At 42.7% G+C, this 15000-nt stretch overlaps 1 protein-coding gene across 2 annotated transcripts in view; it reads right to left on the bottom strand.

Moving 5' to 3' along the window:
* The window catches only part of LOC123506071, a 309236-nt gene that overhangs the window by 143572 nt on the left and 150664 nt on the right, over positions 1 to 15000 (bottom strand). For both annotated transcript variants that reach the window (XM_045257927.1, XM_045257928.1), the window contains one exon: positions 194 to 293. In XM_045257927.1, coding sequence (XP_045113862.1) covers positions 194 to 293 — 100 coding nt within the window. The remainder of the gene's footprint in view (positions 1 to 193; positions 294 to 15000) is intronic.

Raw genomic sequence — 15000 nt, 5'->3', positions numbered from 1 at the left:
ACTACCCTCTCGCACTTCAGTTCACCTCACTTTCCTCCCTTCATCGCCCTTTGCCTTTCCTCACTTCTCTCTCCTTCCTTTTCGCTTCCCTCACTACCTTTTCACTCACTTCACTTTCCTTCACCCTCCCTACCGAGTTGCTGATAGATAATGGCACTCACGACCCCCAGGCTTAATAGATATCGCCACTTACCAGTGATGTATCTGGCCGAGGTGACCGATCGACGCGGGACACTGGCGGAGGATTTGCCACACACCGCCCTGGTCGTGAGGGATGGCGCCCGCTTCACATCCTGTAGAGACAACAGACAGCGTGCAACACCAAAACCAAACTTCCACAAAATGAACATATACAGAAATAGTATTAGTCGTATAACTGCAAAGTGCTGGATCTATGTGCTATCATGGATGTTTATATAGAAGTTCTCTTTCTCAGATACCAAACGTCTAATTATTCCTTATCTTAATCATCTAACAAGTGCAAATTAGAGTAAATATATAAGGCTTTCAGGATCGTTAAGGGGTTCAAACAAATGTGACTCAATATTTTCCTTTATCGCAACATATTTTCTTCAAATCTTCAAACTAAATAAAAACTTGCATTTCTTCTATGTATGTTATAGTTTCTCCAAGTAAATGCCTCCTTATGAAATTAAACTTTTCTGCAAATAGTGCCTTATATCATAAAATTTACGTACAGGGATCAGAACAAAACTCGAGTAATTCTAAACTGTACTGTGCTTTCTTTCTGGTTACCCTTCCTCGTCTTTGCATGCTGTAAATTCTTAAGCGCGGCTCCTAATGATGTAAGGCGATTTTTCAGTGTATGATAATTTCCTGTTTTGAGAAGGTAAGTCATCCTTTGTTCTCGGCACGGGCCATCAGGTGTGTGGTGGTGCCGGTTCCGAGGTCCAGCTGTGATCAGGCAAGCATGACTTGACCCACTTCCCCCCACACTTGCTCCTTCCTCTCGCCTCCTACACCTGTTATAAGACCAGTCCCCATCCACTGCATCACTTCCCCACTTCCCTTAATTATCCAACATTGCTAACTGGCTCCTCTGCATCATTGTGGGCTTGAGAGAGAGAGAGAGAGAGAGAGAGAGAGAGAGAGAGAGAGAGAGAGAGAGAGAGAGAGAGAGAGAGAGAGAGAGAGAGAGAGAGAGAGAGAGATGCAGACAGATACCTTTACGTTTCGTTTTCTCTTTATTTCAATATAAGAACATTAAGAAACATTAGTTATTAATTATTAAAACCGCTATGCACTCGCTTTCTCAGACAAACCATATTAATAAACAGATTTAAAGAATACCGCCAAAACTCAAGTCACAAAAACAACAAAGAAGCGAGGAATCGACAAGATCCCCAATACATCCCTATGTGCTCACTTTCAGAGGGAGAAAAGTCTTGGTAGCCGCTGATGAAGAAAGAGGAATAACACAACCTTGTACGGACTCCTAAAATGGTTTAATTGGCGAGGGAGATGAGACTGAATAACAGCAAAATATCCCGCTGGATATCAAAAGTACGATATTTTTAGTCAGTGCTATCTCTCTCTTCGCCCCACCAACCCTCTGTTCTCCAGTGAATCCTGATTAGTTCCAAGATTACATACGTCTTATCACAAACGAACCGAATCCAGGAGATCAATATAATTACTTCGCACTCGCACAATAAAACCTCTAGTTGTTGTTGCTGTTTCTGCTTGGACACGCTAATAATGAGGAATGAAAGTGATATACCTTGGAGGAAGATTTTGATGCCCACCGCTTAACTCCACGCGCCCATCAGTTCTCATTTATTTCAGTTTGATGAATAGTGACGTACATAAAATAATGTACAACAGTAATGAGCGGTGCGTCGAGGAGTGTGATCACACCGTGAAGCGTTCGTCAAGGATACCGAAAAAGGTTAACTCCCCTCCTGTAAAATAATAAGAGTCACATTCTTTATCGTCTTAAACACTGCCCTTTTCTTTGAGTCCTACGTTAAACTGAAGAACAGTGTGAAAAACGTCAACTCGTGTAATAAAAATCTGTGAACCATACATACAAAGAAAAAAATGTCTCAACACAAAAACAACCAGAAAACATGGTATGGCACAAAGGCCAGGTGTGGACAGAGAAAAAAAATATTTACACTAAAAATAAAAGCTTCGACGTGCTGAGCTAAGCCTGAAGCGAGGGTAGAACAGAGGCGGTTTAGGAGGAGCGGCAACCACTGGCACCATCTCCGAGCACCACAAATGCCGGGGTCGCACCTCGCCACCCCGTCGGGATATACGTCTACTGAAGGTGTCCAGGAGCCCGACACACGCGTGACAAACTGTCCAGCTCTGGCCCCCAAATGCTCGCTAAATCTCCAGCCCTCACTGCCCTCCTGCGGCACGGGAGCAGTGAGCAGCGAGGCGAGCCGTGGGTGAAAGTGGGTGAGAGAGATGGAATGGATGATGAAAACAGGGAGTAAGGAGGGTGCGATAATGCTGTCCAAGGACTGAAAAGGAGGGGAATGAGAAGTGGAATGAACGACAACGTGGAGAGAGAGAGAGAGAGAGAGAGAGAGAGAGAGAGAGAGAGAGAGAGAGAGAGAGAGAGAGAGAGAGAGAGAGAGAGAGAGAGAGAATGTGGTATGTGCCGGCGGGTGCTCCAAGTGAATGTTATGTGAAAGAGAATCGAGGAAAAATTGTATTAGCATATGTTAAGAACTAGTAGAGAGAATATAAGGCACCAACATAGGTCAAGAAAAGCTAGAAAATATAATAAATAGATAAATGACTACATATTTTCCAGTCACTTTCGCATATTTTCCGGGAACGATAATTGGAACCGAAACAACTACATATAAGAATCACATAACAGTGGCGCACTAACATAGCATAGATCCACATGAATAAAATATCACATAATATAAACGACAGAAAAAATCTCTATCCTCGCAAGCATTTACAGAGAATTCCCGTCACTTCTAAATATCAATCATAACAATGGCAGTAGTTCTGGCTGTCTATCTCGCTTCCTGTCTCCTCTCTGCTTCACTTCTTCATTCCAGCCACCTCCTCTCACCATCTCCGCCTTTCCGTCCTCTTCCCTTTCATCCACTCCAAATGACCATCCCGTCTCCCTCCTTCCTTTCGCCTTCCTCCTCCTCATCATCATCTCTCCTTTCTTCTTCTTTTCATCCTCTTCATCCTGTCCCAGTTCCATACGCTTACTTACTATCTCTCATTTAGCATTTCCTTCCTTTTCTTGTGTCCACTCTTTGTCTTCCACGATTATAAAGCATTTTTGTTCCCCATCCAGTTTTGTTCTCCTTTCCTTCCTCCTCCTCGTTGCCTTCCCCAGCTATAAACCATCTTTCTTCCCGTTTCCCTCACCTTCTTTCTTTTCTTCCTCATCTTCTTCACTCTTTCTTATTATATCCCATCTTTTTTCTGTTCCCAGCCTCTCTTTCTTTTCTTCCTCACTCTCTCTGGCAACATCCTATCTTTCTTCCTCTTCCAGCGTCTTCCTCCCCGTCCCTCTCCACCCTCGGCATGGCCTCAGCAACATCTTCAGGGCTTGTCTAACTGCAAGCGTCCGCCTCATAACTGTAATGGCTTGTGTAATGCGTTGGGTGCCCTTTGGAGATACCTGTCCAGTGTTAACAGGTCACTCAGCTTCCTGTCTTGGCATACCTGTTCTCATCTGCGGCACAAAACACAGACGCGCGACCACTTAAGGTGTGAAAAGTTAATAATTTCAACTAAGAAAGCAGTGCACGTTTTGTCGACTTTCCGTATCATAATAAAAGAACGGCAAGTCCCCAGGTCTGTCTGAAAGTCTCGTGGAAAACAGAAACGTTTAACATTATCTTTATTAAAACGAGCGATGAAAATATATTAAAGTGAGTCTGCTGGATATATTATAACCGGTCAGCTTTTCTTTCTCACTTCCCGCTGAGTTTCATTTTTTTTTTTTTTTTTTCTTCTTCTTCGTCTTCTACTCCGTTCTCTTAACGTGAATGCTTAACGGGATTTGAAGAGAGAGAGAGAGAGAGAGAGAGAGAGAGAGAGAGAGAGAGAGAGAGAGAGAGAGAGAGAGAGAGAGAGAGAGAGAGAGAGAGAGAGAGAGAGAGAGAGAGAGAGAGAGAGAGAGAGAGAGAGAGAGAGAGAGAGAGAGAGAGGACAGATACTAACGGTTTGGTCGATGGCTTCTTTCAAGCTGTTCCGTTCAGTGTGTGTGTGTGTGTGTGTGTGTGTGTGTGTGTGTGTGTGTGTGTGTGTGTGTGTGTGTGTGTGTGTGTGTGTGTGTGTGTGTGTGTGTGTGTGTGTGTGTGTGTGTGTGTGTGTGTGTGTGTGTGTGTGTGTGTGTGTGTGGGCAAAGTGGGGGAGTGAGTGGTTTCTGTGGCCCGGAAGGCAGGTGGGGAGATGAGGGGGCGAGGGTGTAGTTGAGGAATATCACAGACAGAGAGCTCATGATTATTTTTTCTTCAAGGAGCCTCAGCAAGAGCATAAAAAATAACATAAAACACTTTCCTTCAGAATACAGTTCACAAACATTTAAGCAATGGAGTAGGTTTCATAAAGTTGGTCAAATTGGTTTCCGAGATATTTGCTATTCCTCTTTCCAAACAGATTAATTTGTAGGAAAGAGCAGAAAACAAACAACTGTCCAAAGATTTCTCAGTTACAGGAGTGAAGGAATGCACATACTATTCAACTCTTGCGTTAATGAGGTGGACAGAAGAAGGACTGAAGTATGTAAACAGCGTTTTGCAGTAGGATCATGGAGTGCAGAAGCATGTTGTTAGCAAGTAGTGAAGAATGATCGGTCTGTTGAGGTCAGAAGCACAGAACAAAGCTTTTCCAGCCGTTGTTACTGGCGTGGGCAGGCATGCTCAGTGTGGTTAATTTTTTACCTCCTCCCAAGGCAGATGGTCTTACTACAAAGCCGCAACGAGTGATGCAGCGTCAGAGAAGCCCGGGAAGAGGCTCTAAACCTCTCAATAATGCAAAATGGCGTGAGCTAGTAATGGAAGTGGTTCGTATATGAGCACTACCTCTATGCTTTATCTAGTTGGTGCCTCACAAGAAGCTCACTGATTACAGGAATCACTTTGAGTAAATTAACGTGCAGCCTTTTATAAAAGAATAATAGTGTAAGGGGTGATTATTTCATCCTCTATTTCAAGATTTCTTCTTACAGAAGAAAACCTTCTTCATCCGCCAGCCGGATGTCGAGGTCTCTTTCTATCCTTCAGCTCAGGATACCTTATCCTGCAGCTTTGGATCTTTGTTCTTACTACAATTTGTGGTTCCCGACACCACCACCACCATCTGCACCACCACCACTAACACCATAACCACCACAACTACCACTGCCACCACCACCACCATCGCCACCACCACTGCTAGTTCCCATGAGGTTCCGAAGAGAAAGATCATTGCTACCCAGAAAGGAAATCTGCTTCGCATTTTTGCTGGCATCTTACGAAAACGATTTGGTCTTGACTTTCCCCCTTTTTATTTCTTTCTGGAGATCTTTATGGCAGATATTAAAATGTCAGAAAGAATGCTTCGCTGCAGGAATTTTATTTAACATTCACTTCATCTCCGACTTAGAGATGAAAAGACGTACGGTTAATCATTCATCAGTCTCGCTCTGGCTCGCAAAAGTTAGCGCCAAAGAAGGCATTTTCCCAGTGACATTTGACAGTTCCTTCACATTACGTTCGTTTCCTTTCTTTATTTCATCTTTAATCCTCCACACATGATCTACTATACTTATTGCCTCACTTCAGCTACCTAACATCAATAAACTCAATCGAATTTACTCAAAGTTTATCCTTTCCTCTTCCCATCTTATTACCTAATCCTCCGGCTACCTGTACCTTATTATATTGGTCTAGCTTCCCGATGCGTTTCTCTTCTTCCACCCCGTCCTTTTTCATCCATTCACGTTTGTTATTGCCGTTATTCATGAAATTATCTTATATATCGCCACACATCTCATGCCATTTCGCTGTGGCGTCTCTATGAGGTGACTCTCCACCTGACGACAATTTCAGCTGGGATACGTCAGAGACTTCGAGAGACAGAAAAATATCAAAACGTGATCAAATAAATATCTCTTGTTGTGGTAATTTGATTCTTCGAAAAAAAAAGGGACTAGCAAAAAAATCTGACATCTTGAGAGTCCTTCGAGCAACGAAGTAAATTTCTGTTTATGTTTTATGTCTCTGCATCGTCCACTGCGCCCTCGCGGAGCCTTTCTTGAAGCCAAAAGACGCCACGACCATGAATAAATTAAGGAGGAATGGAAAACTGTCTTTCAACTTGCCAGCGCTTAATTAATCCACTCATTTATAAAGTTTTCTGTTCACACACACACACACACACACACACACACACACACACACACACATGGACGAGGAAATGGATTACATTCCAGCATTTTTAGAACCCTTCACACATTTCTGCATTCTTACAGCTTCCCCTTCTCCTACTCACCCTCCTTTGCAGCATTATTCAACACTTAACCACACCACACCACAAACAAGCACTATATACCGGAAGGCCAGATAATACCTCCTCCACTCACTCACACAACAAATTCAATCACTCTGTCGCTTTTATTTTCATTCATTCACCCTCAACATCATTGCGTGATCTCTCTCTCTCTCTCTCTCTCTCTCTCTCTCTCTCTCTCTCTCTCTCTCAGAAAAAAAAAAACAAAAACAGCAGCAGCAGAAGCCCGTCCAGCCGTCATACTCGACATCAAGCAACCTTCACCTGCGAAAGGCTTTGCACGCGCCACCCTAAAAATGAGTGAAGGTGACTTTTTACGCTCTTGTTTGCTCTCTCGCTACTTGTGCGACGGAGATGTGTGTGTGTGTGTGTGTGTGTGTGTGTGTGTGTGTGTGTGTGTGTGTGTGTGTGTGTGTGTGTGTGTGTGTGTGTGTGTGTGTGTGTGTGTGTGTGTGTGTCCTTCCTAGGAAGTCAAACAACCAAGCACATCTGCACCAAGAGGACGAGAGCACGGCATTCAAAACCATTTATTCACAAAGATTAGAATAATGTTTGCAAAACTTTGGAAAAGCTCGAAGAAAATTTGAGAGAAAAATATATAACCTTCGTGTTTTCGTCCACTGCTGTGTTTAAAGCAAGATATTTTACAAAGCGTGGAACCTGACGGGAGCAGCTGTGCTACCTGTGTTCCCGATGGTACTGCCTGCTACTGAGACCTCACATGTTACACTTAAAAAGAAAAAAGAAATAGAAAAAAAAAACAATTGAAGCTCCTCCCCTGCTATAAAGTATGCTTCTCTTCTGAGTGTTAGTATGTTTTGTAGGATATGATAACATGTTTGATCTATTGTACGAACGAATTAATGCACACAAAAACGTATAGGAACAAAGTTTGTTTTCAGTTTGTCTTCCTCAAGCTGCTAAGTGACTCAGCGAAGTAGCAAGATGGAAAGAGGAAGGGAGTCCGACGGAGCTCAGCGCACTGACGAATCAGGCACTCTTTCCCAGGGCATGAAGCGAGTTGCTCTCCGCATGACGCTCCCCAGGCTAAGTAATGAGGCTGTTGAGTCCGACGACAACACTCATTACTTCCCGAGCGAGGTCTTCCTCAGAAACGCCAGAATTACGCACGGTTGTTTTTAACTCAGATGTCCGTCACTATATCGTCCATTTGTTTTCCCTTCCTCTGCTCCATTTGGCAAAAGCAGCTTGGCTATAGGGAAGATGTGGAGGACCTACAGAAAGGTGGGTGAGTGGGGACACCTGCGGTAAAGGCAGGAGGCACATGGCAGCTGAAGTGTGAGGATACTGGGAACGCTGTACGCTGCACTGAATACAAATGGAAAGCTTAATGGCAATGTTTCTGGATGCCTAAATGAAGATTATTCAATGTACAGACGGCTCCCTACTTGGTAAAGCAACCTTCCTACCTTTATTTCTAGTTAAAGCAACATGTCAATTCACGAGATTTTAATAGATAAATATCACAAGCCAGAAGTCATGTCGTGTCAATTAGCCACACCTCTTTTCTCAAACCTACTCCATGTCTGCCTCCCCGTTCCCGCTCCATCTTTGTTTCTATTATTCTTCATACCTCCTCTCTCTCTCTCTCTCTCTCTCTCTCTCTCTCTCTCTCTCTCTCTCTCTCTCTGGTAATTGAAATTTCTTGGAGAGAGAGAGAGAGAGAGAGAGAGAGAGAGAGAGAGAGAGAGAGAGAGAGAGAGAGAGAGAGAGAGAGAGAGAGAGAGAGAGAGAGACGGGCGTGAAGGAGCTATGAGAAGCATGAGGATGGAGAAGATAAAGATGGAGAGGGAGAGGAAGAAGGTAGGTCTCTGAAGCATATTAGAGGCAGCTTTACCAATCACAGCCGTCATGAAAAAAAGGATAACAGATTAAATTTTTATTAGAAATATAGGTAGGAAAACTACTTCAATAAGTACGGAACCAACTGTACACACCTTGTTTGCTTCCTGCATTCGTCCTTAACGCGACACCTAACCAATCGACGCTCCCTGATTATAACTAAATGTGAATATTGTGCGTCCGTAAAAATGTAAAAAAGATGCATAGAATTTTATCACCATAAAGAAAACCGAAATGTATATTGTATAAAAAATTAGAGCTCTCCACAACACACCTTTTAATTAATTCCTGAAATAACTATACATTGGTACAAATGTCCATGTTTTACCATTTTTCATTCCGTAAGGACAACTTTTCTCTATGCCGCTGCAGAGAGAGAGAGAGAGAGAGAGAGAGAGAGAGAGAGAGAGAGAGAGAGAGAGAGAGAGAGAGAGAGAGAGAGAGAGAGAGAGAGAGAGAGAGAGAGAGAGAGAGAGACAGAGAGACAGACAGACAGACAGACAGATATGAAAGTAAAATGACAGTATCTACAATCAGTGCTTGAAATGAATAAACACGAAGAGTATTTATTTACTAACTACTTATCATTTAGGTATTCATGCATCTATTTCCTTAAATCTTTTCAAACGCTTCTTGGAATGACAAAACTAAGTTATTCGAGGAGCTGCTCATGAATATACAGTGTTCTACATACAACTGCAAGATATTCTGACTCTCCCCCCTCTCCGTCCCCAGTCACCCACACCGCTCAAGCCTCGAGATATATATGCAGGAAAAAAAAACATTGTGTACATAAATATTATAAGCAAGAAACCCTTGGCGATTTGTATGTACCTGTACAAAGGCTATATATATATATATACATATATATATATATATATATATATATATATATATATATATATATATATATATATATATATATATATATATATATATATATATATATATATATATATATATATATATATATATATATATATATATATATATATATATATATATATATATATATATATATATATATATATACATAAAATATATATCTATTCAAAATTATATATATCTATTTCTGTCCTCCAAAAGTTATTTTTCCTCGTGCAATATATAAGGCTTTTTCTACTATCTTCCATTTCTCCACCACGGTCCCTTTGGCTCCTGCCCTTCCTTTTCTCGTTCTCTCTGTCATGTTCGTAGTCTTCCTCTATTATTCCTCGTCCTAGCCTTTCCCTCCTCCTTGGGTCATGTTCGATAAAGCAAGTGATGGAAGGACTCGATTTTCTGACATTCCTAGTGCTGGTAATATTTGCATTTCTGTTCAGACGAGGCCAGTAAGAGAGAGAGAGAGAGAGAGAGAGAGAGAGAGAGAGAGAGAGAGAGAGAGAGAGAGAGAGAGAGAGAGAGAGAGAGAGTAGTTTGTGCCACGAAGCTTACCATTTTGAGAGATGCTTAGTTTATTATCTATTCACTTCAACGCCTCACGTAAACTTACACATCCCTTTCTCCTTGTACCTATCTACCCCCCTTGATCTCTTCTACCTCCGAGAGAACCTCTTGCAACCTCTAATGGTCTTCTCAACACTCTAGCTGACTTCCATTGCCTTAGACCCTCATACGACCACAGCACATTCACTCATCATCACCTTCCAAAACACCAATTTACAAGTTTTCCCAAAATGATCTACCAATAAAGGCATTCAAGTGGCATAACACAGCAAGAATAATGGAGGTTAGACCTGTAGGCTTAGTAATCGAGATAAAAGTGCGTTGAAGTACTAATGAGTTTAGAGTAGATGTACTTAGACAAAAAGAAAATTGTAATGATCTCAATTCGCTTTTCGGATACAGATAAATATATATATATATGACTAAGATTTTTTTTAAATGAAGGAAACATGAGAGAGAGAGAGAGAGAGAGAGAGAGAGAGAGAGAGAGAGAGAGAGAGAGAGAGAGAGAGAGAGAGAGAGAGAGAGAGAGAGAGAGACGGCGCATCCACTTTTCATCACACATTTTATCTATTATTAAAAGATAACATCATTATTCTACTCACTACATACATCGTTTTTGTTGAAAATCGTTCTGTTTTCATATTTTCGAAATTATTATTGCACCAACGCCCGACATGTATTTTCAATTCATGTTACACTTAACCACCACCATAGTCACTTGTTTGTGGATTAAAATTATAAACAAATGAAAAAGAAATAGGGTCAGAAAAAAAGAACACCACACATATTACCAAGAATTGTGACATACGTATTCAACAATGAGATGAACGCAACACCTGAAGTTAGAAAACACAAACATAAAACACACACACACACACACACACACACACACACACACACACACACACACACACACACACACACACACACACACACACACACACACACACACACACACACACACACACAGAGTACAGTAAGAGCATGAACCTTGCCGGGAAAAATATGATATTTCCCCTTGAGGAGAAACAAATGAATATAAAGGTAATTATGGCTGCAATATTTCCCGAGCCCACCTCACCTCACTCCTGTGGTAAATAAATCAACTCATTCATAAGCAGGACACGGCGGAGGCGGGAGCGGATGCTGGGGCCGGAGAGGCGGTGAAGAAGGAGGGCTGGAGCAAGGAAGGGAGTTATCACTTCTGGTGCCTATCTCAGCATCAATCATCCTCTATAGACAGCCCGTCCCACGACCATGATATACAGCCTATAACTTGATCATAAATTTGGAGACTCTCTCAAGCCTTCTCTTTCCCTTGAGATATATCTTGTGTCAACTGCAATTTCTCGAGGAAGGAATAATCAGCAAATGTTATAATTTCATTCTTGGTTAAATAAGATAACATTTACTATGATTTCAGTCTACATTTCGTGTGTCTATCATTACATAATGCCCTGCGTTCTCAAAAGGCTGAATTCACATTACTGTGTGTTATAGGGCTGGAAACATTTACATTTTTATTGAGGTAGTGCAGCGTCAGAGAGAGAGAGAGAGAGAGAGAGAGAGAGAGAGAGAGAGAGAGAGAGAGAGAGAGAGAGAGAGAGAGAGAGAGAGAGAGAGAGAGAGAGAGAGAGAGGACGGAAGTGCAGTACGTGAAACATTCATGTCACACAGCACAGTAGTGTTTGTGCGCGTGTGTCGCTTTACAAAGCTCGTGCTGTTCCGGTATTGTTGAGTCAGGAAGGAGAAAGAGCCCGGTGCACCTTTCACCCTTTTACTTTACCCCCTTTTTTTTTTTTTCTTAGTAAAAGCAGACAAACCATGGATTATCAAAAAGGACTCAATGTGAAAAAAAAAATGAAAAACAAAGAAAACGTCGTATATACTCCACTACCCTCACCTCTGCTTGCTACCTCGTTCGCCACCTCTCCACCTCCCCTCCACGTCACCGTCTCATGAAGCCCCGCTACTGTCCCGAAGTTGGATTCACGCGGCCCCATTCGACTCAAGCGGAAGTGTTAAAGCGAGCTCCCTGATTTTTTTAAGTCAGTCGAGGCCAAGGCCTCAACCAGTGAACACAACGCCTCTTGGAATACCGTGGGATCCACATCACCCAACACTAAACCACTGCGACACCTCATAAGTATCACTTCCCCTCGTCCTGTTTTCCACATTGCCTCCATATAGGATTAGTATTATTGTTAGGTATTGTTAAGTTGGGTTCTTTATTGTTATATTTATTTGTGTGTTACATCTATGTTTGTCAGTTTCATGTATGTTTTGTTATTGGGTTATTAAATAGTTTCTTAAGTGCCCCATTTGCATATCCTCACCAGTTGAACCTGCAGTGTTTCTTTTTTATTGTTATTGTTCACCGGCTCCCCGATACCAATCTTACCCATTTAACCGGTGAACGCAACAATTGGCGACCGTGACAGGACCTAGTATATCCCCTTGGGTTTCTCCTTGCCTGTTAACATCTAAGCCAGATGATATTAGTCGATTTTGCACCGACTACAGGAAATTAAATAGTGACAATACCAGACTCCTACCCATTGCCCTTGATAGAGGACCTTATAGATAGCATAGGAGTAGCCAAATTTTTAACCACCATAGATTTACTTAAGGGTTACTACCAGATTCCCCTCTCGGACGAGGCCCGAATAATATCCGCCTACATCACCCCTTCGGGCTATACCAATACACAGTGATGCCCTTCGGCTTGTCTAATGCTCCTGCCACCTTCCAGAGGGCTATAAATTACATCACCCAGGACTTGGAGGGAACATCTGCCTATCTGGACGACCTGGTGGTGACTTCGGACGACTGGGTGACACATCTGACCCGTCTCCGGAGGCTGATGGGTCGGTTGCAGGAAGCCGGTCTTACAATCAACCTGGCCAAGTCCACCTTCGGGAAGTCTACGGTGGTCTACCTGGGACATGTGGTGGGGAACGGCAAGGTTCGCCCCAAGAGAGCCAACGTGGAGGCCATCCTTGGCTTCCCTGTCCCTACCACCAGGAAAGCTCTCATGAGGTTCTTGCGGATGGCTGGTTTCTACAGAAGATTCTGTATGAACTTCTCCACCCTGGCCGCCCCTGACGGACCTTATCAGCACTTCCGTCCCCTTCCACTGGACCCCGACCTGTGACCAAGCCTTCCAACATCTCAAGGCGTTCCTTGGAGCCAGTGGTCTGGATGCCAGATCCCTCCCGCCCCTTCCATCTACAAGTGGACGCGAGTGGAGTTGGAGTGGGTGCTGTCCTCCTACAAGCGGACCCCACAAGCGGCATCCTACATCCCATCGCCTATCACTCCGCCAAGCTGAAGAAACACCAACTCAACTACTCCACCATCGAGAAGGAGGCTCTGGCACTCGTCCTGGCACTCCAACGTTTTGAGTGCTACCTTCATCCTGGTCCTCAAACTACGAAGGTCTTCACCGATCACAACCCTCTGGCCTTCCTTCACGCCATGAAGAACCGAAACCAACGCATTCTTAGGTGGGCCTTGTTAACTCAACCCTTCAACTTGGAAGTCCACCATATCAAGGGGGTGGACAACATCATCGCCGACGCCTTATCAAGATCTCCTGTCTCACCTCCTTCATGAGCCCATTACGGATGTCTTAGGGAGGAGGAAATGTTACGGCCCGCCCGTAACATACTCCACTACCCTCACCTCCTCTGCTTGCTACCTCGTTCGCCACCTCTCCACCTCCCCTCCACGTCACCGTCTCATGAACCCTCCACGTCACCATCTCATGAAGCCCCGCTACTGTCACGAAGTTGGATTCACGCGGCCCCATTCGTCTCAAGCGGAAGTGTTAGGCGAGCTCTGATTTTTGGAAATCGGTCGAGGCCAAGGCCTCAACCAGTGAACACAACGCCTCTTGGAATACCGTGGGATCCACATCACCCAGCACTTCACCACTGCGACACCTCATAAGTATCACTCTCCTTCGTCCCGTTTTCCACATTGCCTCCATATAGGATTAGTATTATTGTTAGGTATTGTTAAGTTGAGTTCTTTATTGTTATATTTATTTGTGTTGTATCTATGTTTGTCAGTTTCATGTGTTTTATTATTGGGTTATTAAATAGCTTCTCAAGTGCCCCATTTGCATATCCTCACCAGTTGAACCTGTAGTGTTTTTTTTTTTTTTTTTTTTTTTTTTATTGTTCACCGGCACCGCGATGCCAACCTTACCCATTTAACCGGTGAACGTAACAACAGTAGAAGCGTTTCAGAGCAGTTATAATCCCCTAATTTCCTTGATAGCAACTATATAGTTCATCAAGACGAGCATAAATATAATTTCTATATGCAAGAGGAGCTCTGGCCTAGAGCGACGACGAAGAGAAAATACAAATATACGGTTCATTAAGGTACTAGTCTCAAAAGAGAAGAGCCATATGGATAATCCAAACTTGGAGGATATTTGTCTTGAAACCATTCCCTTGAAGGCTTTCAAGTCTAATAAAGGGAGAAATACAAAGGCAGGCAGTAAAATCCAGACTCTACTAGTTAACTCTTCCATTAAAGAAGTGGACAGATTACGGTTGAGAGAAAGTAGTCGAAAGTCTCGTGGAGCGAGGGCGCGGTAGGAGGGGAAGCATGCATGATTATATTAGCCTTGTAATTGTTTTCTCTATAGTAACCAATCACAGGTGGGATCATGAGAGGAAATTGTGTTCCTAATTGCGTGGTGCAGGTGGGTCTTCTCGAATGAGATCAACAACTAGGTAATAGAGCTTCCATAATTGATCATGACCACTGCCATTATGCAAGGGGCTTTACTCTTTTTATATTTCTTTAAAAACAAAACTCCTACATTCCAACCTATAGAAATCAAATTCTTTAGTTCATCCCTATATTATTTGCTTGACTCTCTAGGCAACTGGCTAATAATCCAAAAATATCATGAAAGGGGAAGACAAGAAAGGAAGGAAATGGAAAAAAGAAAGGTAGATGGTACAAAGAGATGATGCAAGCAGGAAAGGGAAGAGCTATTCTAAAAGAAAAAACAATAAAAAGTTAACAGTGAAGGAAAAGTAAACCTGAGGAATTTTGGAGCAGGAATAAATGATGAGGCAAGAAATACATGAAGCAAACAAGAGGGAAGAAATTATACAAAACAGGATAAAATATATATATATATATATATATATATATATATAT

The sequence above is a fragment of the Portunus trituberculatus genome, chromosome 19, assembly GCF_017591435.1.
Source record: "Portunus trituberculatus isolate SZX2019 chromosome 19, ASM1759143v1, whole genome shotgun sequence".
Classification (NCBI taxonomy): Eukaryota; Metazoa; Arthropoda; class Malacostraca; order Decapoda; family Portunidae; genus Portunus; species Portunus trituberculatus.
Note: the sequence above shows the minus strand (reverse complement) of the source record. Positions and strands in the feature narration are given on the sequence as shown.